This window comes from Trichoplusia ni, chromosome 5 (genome assembly GCF_003590095.1).
Source record: "Trichoplusia ni isolate ovarian cell line Hi5 chromosome 5, tn1, whole genome shotgun sequence".
Lineage (NCBI taxonomy): Eukaryota > Metazoa > Arthropoda > Insecta > Lepidoptera > Noctuidae > Trichoplusia > Trichoplusia ni.
In genome coordinates, this window is record NC_039482.1 from 6,050,532 (window position 1) to 6,068,838 (window position 18,307).

At 35.0% G+C, this 18,307-nt stretch overlaps 1 protein-coding gene across 4 annotated transcripts in view; it reads right to left on the reverse strand.

Annotated features, from left to right (window-relative positions):
- Positions 1-18,307, reverse strand: part of LOC113494203 (focal adhesion kinase 1) — a 159,480-nt gene that overhangs the window by 111,534 nt on the left and 29,639 nt on the right. The window contains exon 2 of one of the 4 annotated variants that reach the window (XM_026872420.1): positions 8,556-8,942. The exons of 2 other annotated variants lie outside the window; for them this stretch is intronic. In XM_026872420.1, coding sequence (XP_026728221.1) covers positions 8,556-8,623 — 68 coding nt within the window. In that variant the 5' untranslated portion in view covers positions 8,624-8,942. Of the gene's footprint in view, positions 1-8,555; positions 8,943-18,307 lie in introns of those variants that run through there. One more of the 4 variants, XM_026872422.1, reaches the window with a different exon arrangement.

Sequence of the window (18,307 nt, forward strand, 5' to 3'; positions counted from 1 at the left end):
TTTATCGTTTAAATCAAAAGTATACGAAATAATTCCGAAACACTACACCTCATCTCATTTAATATTCATCATAGAAAATCTTAAGGAAGCAATAAATAGCCAACTTGGAGATAATTTCATGAGCGCTGACTAATTAGGAAGTTTTAAACTCCATTACCAAATGACGGCCATTGCATTACCACGTTCAATGCTTAAAATGTTTGCTCAAAGGGGTCGGAACGCGACCCCTTCCGTAGACTTTTTTTACGCAGTTTTCGCGCCATCTGTATGAAGCGTTCCTGTTTACACTATGAAACATTCACGTCGAGAACATAATCAATTTTGCTTGTTTGTGTTATGAAACTGTTGATTCCAAAACGTTCTTTTTTAATCAATTTCAATTTTTTTAGAGGCCAGTTTTTCGTTATTGTTTAATTGAATACAAATATTAAGTTGCAGGCTGTTTGCAAAATTATTTGTGGTTAAAAACGAATGCAGATATAGTTTTAAAAAGATCTTTATTTCAAAAGTGTTAAGGTTGATTTTAGCTCACTTTTATCACTATACCATGTGGTTGGCAGTATTGCTGTGGGTAGAATCATGAGTAGTCAGCCGACCCAGACCTCTAGTTAATAGAGGGTAACCGTTCGAGGTCAGACTAACCAATGAAGTTATATTCTGGGATCGTTTACGAATAATTGGAGTATACTGAACGATGTATATCTTTTGAAGGTATTAAATAGCTATTAATTTTGACCATGAAAGTTTGAATGTACCATCGTGCATATTTTATTCAATTTTCTAATTTAACATCTAAATACACGACAGTCCCTTGCCGACAGAAACTACTTAGTGAAATATAAGTGAAGCGCATCACCCCGCGTCACTTGCAGCTTGCTATAAGAGGAGACGAAGAACTAGACAGCTTGATCAAAGCAACTATTGCAGGCGGTGGAGTCATCCCTCACATACACAAGTCCCTCATTGGCAAGAAGGGAGGCCCTGGCGCACCAGTTTAATTTAAGGCTATCTTCAAGACAATATTTGCTGCATTTGACTCCGGGCATGTTTTCTATGAAACTAATCAGCTGATTGACATAGTTTTCAAGAGTTAGTGATGTGACAGTGGAGTGTTTCCTGGGAACTGTTGGGTCCGGACTAAATCGTTTAGTAGTTCATAAGTACTAGAAATATTTTAGTGTTAAGGAGATTTAAAATGATTGTAGAATTAAGTTTAATTTTCTTGTTTGTTTCAATGACATATTTTTGTAAACCATTGACTATTACTATGACATGATAAAATTATTTTGCTACCAGTTTCCGTTGTACTATATGGTTGTCTGCGAATGCCTCAGAGGCTGGTGCATCTTAATTTTTAGTTTAAATAGATGTGCAAACTTAATTCATAATTTGTTTGAAGCTGTAAGCTGTTGTAATTTTTTTTTTGCAGCATTTTATATAATTGTAATTTGGTATGATTGAACTGTTAAAAGTTGTAAGAAATGTATTTTGGTCTTTGAAATATATTGAGAAAGCACTGATGACTGTTTATTCTCAAAAAAAAAAAAAATATTGGTCATTAACCTGTGAGTGTATTGTCTATACTGTTGGTTTTTCTTTATAATTTCATAGATAAAATACTTTTTGATAAAAAGTTTAATGTTTTTGGGTACACAAACACACAGCCCTAAACGTTTGCGACCAAAATATACAATCTGAACTCCTTCGTAAAGAATTTCGTAACAGATAAAATGCAATAAAAATATTTTCGTTCGGAACCCACTATCATTGCCGACTAGTAAAACATCGGCACTTTTTGGAAACATTGTACGCGTTATGCGTCAGCGGAGGGTGAGTAACCCTTGTTTGGACATCTGTCTGTATGTATGTACAACCGGCATAAACTTGGGGACCTACCACCAAGTCTTTCATAGACTGTAACAGTTGTGTGAGCGAGATGGCGCTCTACATTTCGTATAGCGTTGTCCCGCTCCCCCGACCCCCTAGTAACACGTTTAGTACGCACTCTGTACGCTGTTACCATATTTGGGTAATTGAATCACGCCTCCGGTCCTTCAACGCAATTAAACAATAGTGCCATAACAGCTATTATGGTATATTCCCTATGAATATATCTTATGTATGTAGTGGACAGCATATTGTCTGCAACAACGAATTACAATAATGAACCGCTTTGATACAAGATTCAAAAAGGCTTTGATATTATAGATTTAAAAAAACCTGCACTATTTTATAAGAGCGAGACACGGTTAGGATCTGCATTGCAGCCTCTCGCTTACACAACGGCAGTACTCTTTTTAAAACCTCATGGTTGTACACTATTTTCAGTTAAAACGAACTTAGGCTTTTAAAGTTTCATCTTTTAAGTGCATCGCAGTTATCATTTTAAATCAGGATTTAAGTAAACGACATCAAATATGGCTGCCGAGCTCTTTCAACGGGATTTTTAAAGCACTTTCATTTTGTAGGAGTAGAGAAAATTGTATTTGTGAGATGATAAAAGGTTGTGTTGATGTTCAAAATTGTGTTAACTTATTGTTGGATGTGTTTTGTGTTAACTTGTATAATTTTATCTGGATATGACTTGAATGACTATACCGGCTTTGAATATAATTTCACAGATAGTAAAATATAAGAGTGCCTTAAAATGAAGGTTTTTGACAATTTGACTTGTTCCTTAAATAATACTGGGACAGTGTAGTAGAAAACTGTTTACTACTAAACTCTACTGTTAATACTTTACGGCGTATTTTGGTTATGTCAAATAATTAAAACTCGTGAATACTATTTTTATTGAAATATTAGTATATTTCCATAACTAAATCGGTAGATTAAACATACCCAAAATTACTACGACTATTAAATTCTCTAGCTGTTGCCTGCTGGCCCGCCCGCTAAAAATCAAAAATAATCCCACAGGAACAAAAAATCGGGATTAAAAAAAGACGTGTTAAAAATATCCTATGAGCGAATCCTAGTTAAAAACTATCTCTGTACCAAGTTTTGTTTTAATCCATTCTGTGAATTTTGCGTGAAAGATGAACAAACATCAATACTCACAAACTTTGGTGCTTATAATGGTAGCAGGAAGTCGGATTTCCTTGACTAAATCAGTAGTCCAAAGGGTAAGGTACCCCAGCAAAACATACCTAAAATGACTCTTATTATATTAACACGAATCGACCACCAACTCCATAACAAATGACTCATTTGATTGCAATATTTAAATCTAGTTCCAACCTTCTCCTATGCTTAGTACTGATAGTGGGTACCTTAAGTAATACTTGATTAGTTTACGCAATAAGACCGGCCGGTCGAATAACTTGAGTACGAAATGCTGACAGAACTTTCGTTACGGTCGAGTTACTGTAATGCTTATAGACGTGGGAACATTAGAAATATATTAAACATTTAATTAAATCGTAGAAAATTGAAATCTGTACATTTAAGAATACATTTCTTAAACATTAAGAAGGCCCGCAGGCATGAGCTTGTACCGATTAAATTTTTAGATAGATGATAATGACATTATTATTGTTAATTACGAACACAGAATACAATATTTATTCAATCAATGCATCATACTATACATAATCTGCGTAAACAAAAGAAGACACCTACTAAAACTACAAAAACAGTAGAACTTATAAAGAAATTCGCAAACAAAATGCTAGCGGATGCAGCTTAAGGCTTTGGCTAACATCAAATAAACGTGAATGTTTTGAAATATTGTTGGAAAGACACTAAGCTGATACCGAGTAATGCAATTCCATTTCACTACCTGCACTACGAGTTCTTGAAGCAAAACATTTGCTGTTGTTAAAGCGAGATGCCGCTATAAACAATGTTACACGCTATCTCGTTTCCACAGTTCCAACAGTCTTACTTTTATAGGTCATAGTAAGGGTCTGAAGCAAATATGTCTGTTCTTTAAGACAAGTCGGACTCGCTTCACGAAATTCAACACAAATGTATGTTTGCGCAGAAGTTATTTGTCAGACAAACTAAAGCCACTGTTTTAAACTTCTATCTTCGTAAACTACAAAAGAATGAAATGAATAAACTTAGTACTTTAAAAACATATGTTTTTGTACTCGCTTTTGGCCAGAAATCGCGAAAAGTCACAATCATCAGAGATGTTAGAGAGAGAAAGAAAATGAAAAGGCGTTTGCCCAGTGAAATCCTACAGAACATTACATAGAATCAACTAGCAATGTCTTCTGAGCATTCCGAATTAGACAATCGATAATAACACTATCAACATAAACACGTAAGCAACACAATTCAAGACAAACCATTAAAGTTTATAGCGCTATTAGGAGCAACTAAACAAACGGCAGCATTTTAAATAAGTACCAAAAGCGCTGAGCCCTCCAAAACACTTTAGCTTCCCCTTTAAGTGCGCTATATTTAAAACACGTTATGAAAACATCCCACCCTTTGGTGGTTAAAAAAAGCACAATCGAGTACTCATTACCGCCTCACTATACGGCAAAGGCCTGGGCCACAAAGTTTTAAATTTTAATATCATTTGCTGGCCACCCCGGCTTCAAGTAGGTACAGTTTTTCCCCTGGCAATACTCGACATCCGATGTTAATGAGAGCTTATAAGGAATGGATTTTGTAAATTAATGCTTCAAGACCAAAGAGGTCGGGTTTTTTGGCGTGCTTTGAGAATTACTTTCACAATGAAAAGACTCAAGTTATTAATTTTTTGGGAGTAGTGGAGGCAATTTCAGAATCTGTAATCTTTCTTTTCATATACAGTTTAGAGACAGCTTTATCCACTATTTTCAAAATTAGACACCATTCAAGAATCTTTTTTTCGCAAGGGATAATCCCTGCAGGCATGAAAACATTTTACTGTTTTATAAAAGTTTAACGGAAGTTTTAAGGGAACATTACGGTAAACGAGCAAAGGGCAGGGGAGCATAGAGATTGATTGCACGATAGATTTTAAGTAATCGGGGAAAAAGGGGTGATTCAGCGGATATCAAAAGGAAAAAAAACACTCGCTTCCGCTGTGCTATTTTATAAAAATGCAATGTTAGGAGTCACGGCTGTATGATATCAAAATCATGTCAAAACTCGCTCTTTTTGACGTCTTTACTTCTTTCAGAGCAGAATTTATGAGCACCACAGATGACAGATGAAATAATCACTAGTTTGGACCGGCAAACTGTAGAGATGAAGTCAATTAAAAACAACTATTTGAGTTGTTTACTATCGATAAATAAACAAGTTAACAGTCTACACAGGCATTTTTAAAATCATTCCAGACATTAAATATCATAATTTTATTGAAACAACAAAATATATAAGTTACTTAGTTTGTACTTGTAAAATCAATACACCAAAGACAACCGCAAAGGTGAAATAAAATCGAAGAAACTTGCACCAACTCAATGCAGATAAAAATTACAATTTTACAATCGAAACAGTGGCAGCATCGTTTTGTTAACATTTTATAGTACAAGAGAATTAAACGCATGAACATACAACGATCTTCTATAAGACTGTTGGTGACATGTGTGGGAGCGAGACAACGCTCTACATGGCGTAGCGGCATCTCCCTTCCACATTAACAATAACGTACTTTAAGAGGTGTCGGTAAACCCCAGGTCACTAGTACCAGGATAGATATCTCAAGTAGTAAATACTTGAAATATAGTACTTTTATGTTAATTTCGTCGACCGAGTCAAACTCACACCGTTTGCGCGCTGTTTATGTTAAATTTATTCAAAACGAACACCACTGCATGAAAACGTATTTATATTTTATTACGGAGCACAGGGGACATATTAATTTCTTCTGTTACATAAGTCATTTACGAATTCCTGTGGTTCTGTTATGTAAATATGGATTTATTTGGGGTTAACTTTTCATAGGTGTGTTTCATTGCGAATATTTCATTTAGTTTTTATTTTTGTCGTCAATGCAGAACGTCATGTCACAAGCAAATTCTTGCTTAAAGGATGGTCCAAATTATATTATGTAAAAACTGAAAAGTGATGTCTTTTTGTTACACTGCAGGGCAAAGGCCTCTATTCCATTCATCCACTTGATATATATTATCTGCACCATATATTGTTATTGAAGTCTGTCTTAGTACCTTATGGAATTAATTAAAACAGTCATTTTTACAAAATATTATATTAATAAAATTTTCCAAATTAAAAAGTAGACTGGTTTCGAACTGCATGGTAACTAATTAACAGATACTCCAAAAGTACACAGACAGTAACAGTAAAAGGTACAAGATACCATTTTAACTAAAAAGTTAAAAGAAGTTTGCTTGCATCTCAAAGACTGGTTTGAAAGTCCTTAAAATATAAATATAAATTCTATCATTTAAATTTCATAAATGGAACGGGACATTTCAGCGGCCATTTTGTTTTATTTTCCCTGAAGCCTTACCTTGATGCTACAGAGTACCGTAAAGAAAACTTGGCAATTATAAAAGTTGAAAAGTTTGTTATTTTTTTAAACTTTTCAGAATTTTAAATTAATCCGGTCAAGTGCTAACTAAGGATTTTGTGTAAATAAGCTAAAGAAAAACATTTTTTTAAAACAAAAATGGTCTCCCATCAAATTTATAACCGGCCTAACCGTAACTTAAACTTGATATAAACTTCCATAGCGGCAACAGAAAAACATAATCTTAAAAAAATCTAATGTCTACCTATCCCGGCTCGTGTGATACAACGTTGACGGACAGCGGAATCTAATAGGGATTAGTTTTTATCCTTTGAGTACGGAACCACGAAAACAACTGCAACTAAACCAGCGTCAAATATAACAGATTTTATCTATTCCTTACATTGTGCGGTATCCGATGGTAAAGCGTCCTATTTCACGTGCGACGTGTGGGCCGACAATAGGACCCATTGTTACTGCGAATAACACGAATGCAGTTTATTTTTCCGATAGCAGTTATTCTAGAGATGTAGACTGCTGTTGGATATGAATATCTTTGCTTTTTGTAGATAGGGATAGGAATTTGATATTAGCTGTTTTTATGCCGATGAATCTTTAGTTCAAAACGACTATAATATTTTTCATCTTTTACTAACGAACGCAACAATAACTATTATTATCTGTTTTTCAAACTTTGCTCAGAAGTGTCAAGGATAAATACCAATTCAGCAAGTTCAGGAGGACTTCTTTATAACTTACTATCCATTAATATAAGCACAGTTTTTTATATACCTAATAACATCATAAACGATGAATGTCAAACTTGACAAATGTCAAAGATTGTTCAACTGTCAAATAACACTTCCAAAAGCAAAGATATCGCTCATTCAGCCACAAACATACTCGAGTAAAACAGCGCGAGTTAGAATCGATTAGACTTACGTACCAACGAGATTGGTTCATAAAACATTCATGCACGTCTACGGAACTGCTCCGCGCTATTAACGGCAGTGTCTCAATAGGGAACTATCTCCTTAATAGATCATTAGTTAGTTCAAACTTGGTATGGCTTCTTCATTATGAGATTACGCGGCACAGTGAATTATTGATGAAGAAAGTGTAGCTTCATATTGTTCTCATATCGTCCTCGGAATTGAAAGGGTATTTAAGTTGCTACAATATTGGGTTGATATCTCAGCACCTTTTACAGATTTCCGTCATTAAGCATTTGTAAGCATCTTTAACACTATGAAACATATTTTGTATTTGTACTCTTTCCATTCATCTACAAATCTTGAAAGACAACACAAAAATAGCATAATTAATACGGACATGTTTAATTATCCGAACACTTCATAATCGCCTTGAAATCAAATTCTAAGAATTGAAATATCAAGTTAACTATTATTTTGAATCAGTTAATATAAATTTGAGACGGTTTGAATATAGAACTGAGCTAAATCCACTTTTTATGACTACCTGGAAACCAAAAGGTCGTCGTTAAGCTAAAATGTTACCAACAACCAAATCCCTTCTTTATATTGTTTTATTATTCCTTTTTACGGCTAGCAACACGACTACACGAGTAAGATATTATTTTCGAAGAATGAGAAACTTGGATATAAAGATTTGAGTTATTTTTAAAGATATACCGTCGAGACATTATAAGCTAGATACAGAAATCTAATTAGTTTGACTAGATTATTTATGAAAGTTAAATCTCGGTTCATGGACCAAAAACGTTGATTAGCAACACCAAGGCCACATTATTAATGTACTAAATTTATATTAAGTAAAGCTATGATATTGGAATATTTAATTAGTAGGCATTTACAGCGAGTTTCGGTCTGACAAGGGAAATATTTGATACGAAATCTAACAATATTTTGTATCTCAAGTTGTCAAAACTACAGTTCACGAAATATTCATTACGTCATTTTTTTAACTAGTATGATGCATAATGTTACATCACAGTTGAATCTCAACACAGAATGTAATGTTTGTCTGGAGTTGTGTAGATCTTCGATTAAGAGGTTTTGGCACTATGTTTAAAGGAAGTCTTTGCCCCTAAAGCGTACAACAATATTTGGTATGCTGTGTCGAAAATAAAATTTTCATTCTCACATAAAATACTTACGTTTCTAAATACTGGAAGACTCGGTACACCGGCTTTTTGTAAAGCAGGAATCCGTCGCAGCGCTCCATGTCTGACACTTTATATTTCACCACTCACTTCAGCACAACACTATCAAAACACTCCACATTTACCATGCTAATGATATTCGTACAAAAATGTAAAAAACGTCCTTAATCACAGTATATATAAACATCAGTTCGTAAAAAATTAAGGCGTTGACAAAATGTTTACAAAATTTCTAACGTTGGTCCTTTAAAGTGACTTCGTTCTAAGGCTGATTACGAGATATATATTTGGTAAAGAAGCACTTATTGTGTATTATATTATACTACATTTAACGCCTATAAGGCGATCACAGTCCACATATTGGATTGAGTATCTTCGGCTCTGTAAAGAAAAGGAATCATGATTTCGTGGAAAGTTTTGCGCAAAGGTTTGGGTGCGATAGCTTTTATTTCCTCGTTGTAAAGCAAACGCTAATAACAGACATCTGCAGTTATTACGTCTCTTGGACAAGCAGAGAATCAGCAATAACTATCAAAAACCCTATAATCTCTATTCCAAACATTACTTATTATTGCCTATAACGTGTAACAGTACAAATTTCCATTAAATTTTTTTCGCTATCTCCTTACACAATTATCGCTACATACGTAACACTAGTACATGTCTTACTAATGTTAAACATAGCCTACCCTTGTTACGTTCGCGTCAATATCGTTCCTCTTTCGTTCCCCAACAATGGGAAGCCGCGCGATTGACATAAAGACTCGGGAGAGCCGTCAAAATGTATGAGCTCTGAAACGTCTTTGTATTGAGAATATTTTGTATGTTAACGCCTGTATTTTCGCAGGGATATGTAAAGATTTCCGTTAGATTGAATGGCTTTGTGTAACGCCATTTAATTATAATGTGTTGAAGAGTTATATGTAATTTATTTGTAAAAACGTTTATCATTTCGGAATTGCCGGCATAGTCAGCATCAATTTGTGATGCGTTTGGTCATTTAGATTCATTTTCATAGTCAAGTATCTGCTATAATCAAATTTAAAAACATGAAATAAAACGTGTACAGCAAGATAAAAACCCATTGTGTGCAGAAATGTAAAAAACACAGTAACAGTCGGCAGCAAACATTATCATTTAGCTGTTGGAGTGTCGGCAGCATCCGGCACAGAACAATTGTTAACAGATAACACGACGTACATACTGAACGCGGACCACACGTCCATTCAGGCCAACATACAGTACTATACTTTCCAAATAAATACAAAACTACCGTTCAAAAAAAGAACGCCAAAAACTTATCTACCATACATAAATTTCACAGAAATTAATCGTAAATATTTTATTCAAACATCTTCAAATAAGGAACCTTGTTTCGAAAGCATGCGAGACCGGCGCCGGGCATGACGTGTGCTCACGTCGATCGCTCAGACACGACTGACCAATAGTGTCCGCGACATGCATTCTACATCCCAAATATGCGTACGCGCATCGCCGGAAGCAGGTGTCACGCACGCCACCTGTTCCTGTCGCGAATACCAAAAAGCGTGCTGACTTCTTCGAACAATGACCTGTCTGGAGAACGGGTACCCGCATGGCTAATTGGGGCTTATTTCGGCATCGACACATGCGCATACGGCTATCGGTGTGCATCTGAATCTTTATAACTGTCGTGTCAAATACCACGTGGCTCACATACGTTACTGTCGAATTTAGAATTACTGTTAGTTTGTTTTTGTTGTTGGTTGCTTAAGTAGCGGTCAAGGCGATGAATAATTGATGGATCGTTGTACCCTAAAGTGGTGTTAAGTGGCCTCATGTTCATTAGCGCGGCTTTGAAGTGGCATTAGGCGCCGGCTGTAAGGTGGCTTATTACCATACATTAACGTTTAACTTTTTGTTAATTACAGGTACTTTACCACGCTTTTCTTTTGTAAGACTTGTGGTTTGTTTAGAAAAGCAGCTTTCTTCATTTTAATATTAGTTTTCTCCTAATGATACAGTGTATACAACAATTTCTCGCTCCAGTTCCTTATATTTTTAACATAACGTAGTTATCTAAAATTCACAGCCGGAATACGAAAAACCGTCTCAAAATTCAAACATTATCGTCCAAAATCCAACGAAAGAGACTCGGAAAGCTGAACTTACAAATATCAACGAAACAGGTCGCAATATAAAGTCCAAAATATGAAAGTCAAGTCTGATAACAAATTTATTCGGACGGTCGCATGCAGTTCGCGACGGAGTGAACTTATGTGAGCCAAACTTTGAGAGTTACTGATGCTTGAGTCCGTTGGAGTCATGAAGCGGACTTATTTATTATGTTACGTAGGTATATTTAACTAGATAGATATTACTGTAGTGTTTATTTTGGATGAGAATTGCACTTATTTTAAAATATGAATGCAAGTAAAAAGGCAAGTAAAAAGGGTGATGTTTGCTGACGGGATGAATCAAGTCGTGGATTATGATGATACGCATTGAGATAAGGTTCAGAATAAGATTATTCAACATTCCGATCAAATTTTCCAAAACTTCTAAGATAAGTAATGTATAATCTTAAGCTGCAGCAAATCAAACTGGAATTATTTTTACAACAGTAGTATCTTGATAATTTAGAAACCCCATTAAAATTCTTATTTTCTGATAAACTCTATTAATACGACAGATAGTTGCTAAGAAACATTAATTCAAAACAAATCTCCCAATTTCAACAATACAAACTATTTTATGAAATAGGGACTCTGGTTTATCAACAATATACATAGCTAATATACCAACGTGTTATGAATCCAGAACGTTCATGTTTATCCTACATTAGTCCGCACACATTTCGGGTACGCCGGTAGTTCTCAACTTAAGGAGCATTTCCGAGAATTGCAGAAAATTGCAGGCTTCTATGACGTGCGGCAGAAGCACGAAAAATAAAAATAAAACAAGTCTTCAGAATATTGGACAGGGAACATATAGCCAGTATCATTTGCAGTGATGTGAGGGTAGTAATCACACCCCTTACGTTATCGGTTCAAATATACAAAAGTAAAACGGACGAAGAGCAAAATAAATGGAATTGTAATAAAGGAAATGGACACATCACTCCTTTATCAGTCATTTGGGCAGTAGTATACATACGAGTAGAAATCTTTCCAAATTAGATGACCCAGCACCGTGTCTGAAAGTAAGAATGAAGCACTTGCGGAAGCGAGACAACGCACTACACACGATGTAGAGCGCTGTCCCTCTTCCACACTTCAAGCCTTGCTACTAAAGATCCTGATAGACTGTCTCGTGTCAGTTGTAACTCACGGAAATGTTCCCTAAACGCAGCTTATTCATGAGCTCATGCAGTTGCTGTGTCAGAGTTCAACCGTAATATGCAAAGCAAGCTACATGAATACATAATATGCACATTCATTATGTAATACTGAATACTAGATTCAGCTGGTTTAGAATGTAGAGGAAACCAGATCAATCTCACTTTGGACGAGCACTCATTTGTGACGAAACAGTTTTGGGTCAAATGTTCTGGTTTGAAAAATATATGAAGTCTAGCATCCCATGATAGTTATGCGGATTAACACTAAATTATAACTAAACAGCAGAATGCCGGCAATTCTCACCAAACCTAGGATCAAACGTAAACGGTTAATCACGCAATTTGTGAACAATAATGTGGTTCAGTACTATATCTGTATTTATATCTGGCCCTCTAATTGGTGCCTTTGCTAATTAATGTTAACCATGCAATGCTTTCACCCTTAGTTTTCAAGTATTATCGTAAAAAGTTGTAGAAGACCAATTTATTTTCCGTAAACTGGGAGCCTGTCGTGTCTAAAAGTAATAATAAAGCGGGTGTGGGAAAGAGATGCCGCTCTACACTGTGTATAGCGCTGCCCCGCTTCCACAACCATAAAAACTACTTACTTTAAGACATGGTGGTAGGCCCTCTGATAATATTCACATGGACAATCAGGTTTGAAAAAATTCAAGCTAAGAAAGATTAAGAAATTTCGGATAAAAAATGTAAACCGTTAAATGCCAGTTACTGTTAACTATGTGAAGTACGATAATAAATATGTCCCAAACATACACAGGATTAACAAATTACACCCATTTCTTAATCATTAAGTAGTTTACTCACTTAGGCTATTATTACAAGAAACGTCGCTAGCCATCGACAGATAGAAAGATTTTAATATCCAAGCGCCTACCATCAAACGAATTCAGTGAGTTGAGGCTTGCGTCCTTGGAGCTAAAGTCGTCGGATATCGGAAACGTAGCGTCTTATACAAAAGGCTTTGGAGTACCCTCCCCTGGGAATGCAAACTCATTAAATAAATTAAATCAAAGGGAAGAACAAGTAATACAATTAAATTGAGGGTAATATCAAATTAGACGCTTTCCCGAAACGCGTGCGAAAGATGTAAAGACGTTTCAATTTTATTATTGGTCTTCAGGCAATATTTGATGAAAATTCGCTGCTGAATCTTATAAATATCATTTTTACAATGAAACATCCAAAATAGTATTAAGTAATTTAGAGAACGTTTTTTTATTTATTTCAAAATCTCTTTTTTCATCTGCTCGCTCTATTGTCTGCATCATAAACAACTGTCATAATATCATCAAAATTAATATTGATTTAATTACCCTTCTTAATTGATATCATGTTTCCCGAATTGATCAATCGAACACACCTTATTTCGTAACCAATTAGTGGTTCAATAAATCGACATCCAAACAGAAAGGGGATTAACGTACCTAATTAAAGTTCTCACAAACGATGGAAACGACTAACTAAGAAATCCTATTAATATATTTTTATAATAACTATCGTGAGACTGATTCATTATTAAATGATGTAACGGTTTACTCACGCGTATTTATCGGGGTAGCCCGACTAGTTTCGGACCCAACCGGAGTCCTTAATCATGAGCAGACGCGGCGGGATCGCGAGTCGAACCTGAGTTCGTGGTCGAAATAGTATTCGCGGTCCGAAACTAGTCGGGCTACCCCGATAAATACCCTATTAATATAATCCGAAAGGATTATGACTCCTTAAACGTTAAGGAGAAAGCTAAGATATATTCTTTGCTTGATATTAAGCCGCGTTTTTATTTTGCACAAATAAAACCACCATCTTTGTTTTCTATAATAACTTTAACTGCGTAGCCGAGGGTCAAAGGTCAAGGTTCATCATCACACGAAACCTATTGTGTGCGAAGAGCGACAAACATTTGGGTCTTCCACAAATGCTTGTGATGAATCTGGGTGTCTTGTATGTGAGTTAAATGTTTGTGAAAAACTCTTCAACTTCCAGTCGACTGTGTCCCACCGTTGGGCAAAGGCCCCCCCCATCTTTCCTCGATTCATAACTATGAGCCACTTAGAATCAGAGGATTCTACTTACTTCACTCATGCCCATATTTTTACAGAAAAAACCGTTTTTAAAAGATAACTTATGAAGTTTCTTCCGGGTTCGTATCTACTGGAATGACATTTTGGGACTATGCACCTAGAGTAATAAGTTTAAAACTGCTTGGAAAACAGCCTGTAATAACTTGACATATTATCGTCTGATTTTGACAAAAATAACGACAGAAACCAAATGAAATACGCATAAAACTTCTATTAATTAATTTCCACTCATATAATTATCCTTAATGAACTACTACATACATATAGCTTATAAACGACGCCAGATCGTCTAGCGATCACATCTCCGGTCACTGAACTCAGATGACTAACTATAAAGTGGCTTGTAGTCCCTTTACAGAATTAGATAGACTTGTCGCTTTGTCTACAGTCCTACAGGCAGAAGCTACAAGCTTTAATAGTCAGATGTTCATACGGAGGTGAGTGCTGAAGGGTTTTATTTGGGATTGGCTGGATGGGCCTGTTGGTGAATCGGAAAATATTATATGGACGTGTTTTTCAAAGTCATGTACTCTCCTACCTAATTCGAGATACTACTCATAAACTTTGAATGATTTTAATGACCGTTTACTGACGCGTAATAATCGGCGCTTTTACAAAAGCTAACAATATTTTGAATCTTGGTTTCTTCAGGATGTTTTCGTCCACCATTTGACAGTGATGTTTTAGGTTAAATAACAAAGTAGGTACATATCTATAAAATCACATAAGGTATTTTACCTGCATCAGAATCGAACGTGCACCTCGAACATATAAATCGATACTCAGAACCGCAAAACCAGACAGAAGTAATTATTTACCAACACTAGACTATAATTCATCTTCCATACTTCAAACTACATTGAACCAACCGTTGACAGCAAAGAAAACATTTTCCTCTTCGCATCTTCGTCTATCATTTTAACGAACTCTCAGATTTTTCTTTAGAATTCTTGTCAAGAGACTGGATGTCCCGCCGCGGGCCTCAAGAGACTAAAACCTCTACTACCTCTTAGTGTAAGGTGTGTAAGCGAGACAACGTACAATATGATGTAGAGCACTATCTCTCTTCCACAAACGCAACAGTCTTGCTTTAAAACGTGGTGGCCTCATCCTTTTCCATTTTATACACAAGTAACCCGCTCTTCCTTCGTATTGAAATTTACTGTCTTCATAATTTAACGATTGGATGAAATATAATCGTTAAAACCCAACCCTTTTCGTAAAGCATTATGTTTTGTATTTATAAAGGTGTTTTTATGACTGAAAACTTAATTGATTATAAAAATATCTATTTTTTAACTGTTTTATCGTACTAAAATCTAAGGCTATTTTAAATTCATCCGGATTTCATCAAGCAATACTAATTAGAATTAAACGTAATCTAGACACGGTTTGCCCTACAGGAGACCAAAAGCCTACACATCTTTTAGTCTAACCTTAAAAAAACAAACTAAATATCACACAATACGTGTGGGCACTTATACATATGTATCAGACCAGACAAATACGTAAAACTCGTCACTCAACGCTTGTTATGTATGTATCTCAATTGATTCCATCAGTTCAATGAGTTAGCGATGAATAATGATATTATCTTTAGGTGCAGCTCCTATTGTCTCGGTATTGTTCATGTCGCCGCCTCAGACGTGTATTTATATAGGAAAGTGTGTGTATGTCTGTTCTTCGTAGGTTTGTAAAGCGTTTTAGATTTAGATTGTAATAAAAGTTTTTTTTAAGATACAGCTGTTCTTTTTACTGAATTTTCTTTTTAGCCGACTTCGAAGGTATCTAGATCTTTTAGCTCTTTCTAATTACATTTTTTTTAAGATAAACAAAAGTTATCATTTTTCAATATACTAGACACATCTATCAATATTCAATTTGAAACTCAACACTTAATCTTTCAATAGTTATTAATTTGGCTTCAAAACAGCAAACTATACAATTTAAGCTTGATTTCGTCTATGCGTTGCAGTACAATGCCGTCAATGTTCGCTCACTAATGATACCAAAACCAGAAAGACCCTCACTGTACTAAAAATCGCACGTATTCTCGTTCCGTCTAAATCATAGCGCTATATATTCCAATATTTACTAACCACAAATAAAATACGAAACCAACGTTCAAGCACGTTATTCCCTAGACAAATCACTGGAAACTCTAATCAAAACTACACAACAAACAAACAAATAACACGACTAATGCATAGACTTCATTTATCCCACAATTTTATTCAAAAACTTTTCTTTTGTCTCGTTTTTTAATCCCTGTGTTATACCAGTGTAAAAGAGACAGATATACTCTGTTACGTTGAAGAAGACGTTTGTGGACAACTCATAAAAGCTTACGACCTCATTGTTTTTGTGACGTCAAAATGCCTTTGACTTTAGTGAAGAGTGTATTCATAAAGATAGTTATTATCAATTCATCATAATGGATAATGGTGAAGAAAAGCACTACAATTTTACTAAGCTATTATTATTAACATAAGTATTGCAAATAGAGTGCACTTAGCTCTGTTCCTGTATGGTAAGTTCTGCTACGATTCATTGAACACCGTATTTTATATGGAGCGATTATACTGCCAAAGTCATTTTTTATCTTCTGACGTAAATTACAACCTCACTTATGAATTGAATTCCTGTGTCGCGGGGGTTTCCAATATCAATGAAATCACATGGGCCCTTCTACCACAATCATCTTTTTAAGACATCATAGCAAAGACACTGGTCGGTATCGAAAATACAGTAGAGAAAGGTGTGAACAAAACACGTTACCAATTAATATTCAATTGATTATTATGCGTGCATCATATACGAATAATTAGGAGGCATTCCGAAGTCCCGTATTGAAGCCATTAGGGTGTTGGGTAACGGCACAGGAGGCCCTTGGGTCAACCTACACGATTAAGGCGAAGTGAGGTAGTTGGTATTCATAATTAAATTATATCTGCACTGTTAGGAGTTATTATTTGGAATTAGGTGCTCATTTTCAGTTCTAAGAAAGTGGAAAGGCAAGTGAAAAGCTGAAGAATTAGAAAGTTTTTTTTATGGGCAGGAAAGATTTGGTTTGTTTTTTATGCGTGAATTTGGCAACCTAGATTTAGATTCACAAATCTGCCTCGTAGGGTGAAATTCTTTGGATCAGCTAGTATAACATAGTAAAATATGAAAATATGAATTTTGAACTCAAACTAAGTAAACTTACACCTATTACATTTTTTATTTAACCCACTTTATTTTTTTCCATCCCGGGAAACAGGTAGACGTGGTCTGATTCCATGTAGCCCAGAATTACTCCACTTATAATAAAAGTATAATGTATTATAGCTTTACCTCGTACTCTCATCCTCCCTCGGTTTACAATAAGCAATGAAGCGGAAAACCTTTGACAATAACGACCAAGTCATAGTTCACAAGTCCACATCATTAAACAAACACTAAACGTCAGATACTGACAAATCAATCAGTTTTGAGAAAAACACTCATGCTATCTCTGTCAATTTTAAGGCAAATAGTAGATATAGACATGACTATAGAAGATTGACTTGATTTCCTTTTACAGTCATCATTGAAGAAAGTTAACTTTAACACCTGAGAAAACTCTAGCTGTTTCGGTATTGTACCTTAAGAAGACAAAGACGGCACGATACGTAATAGCAACTAAAAATTATTTGCAAACGTTCGACCACAGATTAAAAATATACAAAAACGTCCTTATATAGTCACAGAACAATGCTTACTAAAGTCTGTCATATAAATAAGGAAACTGTTCTAATAATAGTTTGTTTATAATAATTTTATTATTAAATATCCGTTGTGAACTCTTTAGTTAATAAGGACAATTATAACGTTGAACAATAAGTTAATTTAACTAACTTTTATCGGGAGACAATGGTGCGTATGTAGGTACAGTTTTATCATTTTTTTCATGTTCTATTTTCATGCTACCGTTGTAAAAACCCGACTGGTAATAAAATTCCTGTTTATATTCATATTTATAGAATAAATATCATGTGTTTATAAGTTGAATAATGATAAAAAATAATGCATGATTTGCTTTTACTTTTGGTGTGTTATCATGAGAGTATAGTAATAATATAATGGGACCAAATGACAGCTATTGCATGTTAAATAAAAAAATCAAAATCGATTCATTTGGTTAACAAAATACATACCGATTTGGGAACCTACTCGTTTTGAAAGCGGTTAAAAAGTTAAGACCACCGTGGCACAAACGATGCTATAAGCAACCATAATATTGTTATACAAAATCAATAAAGCACACGAAAAAGTAATAATACCTTATACAGCGAACAATTTAC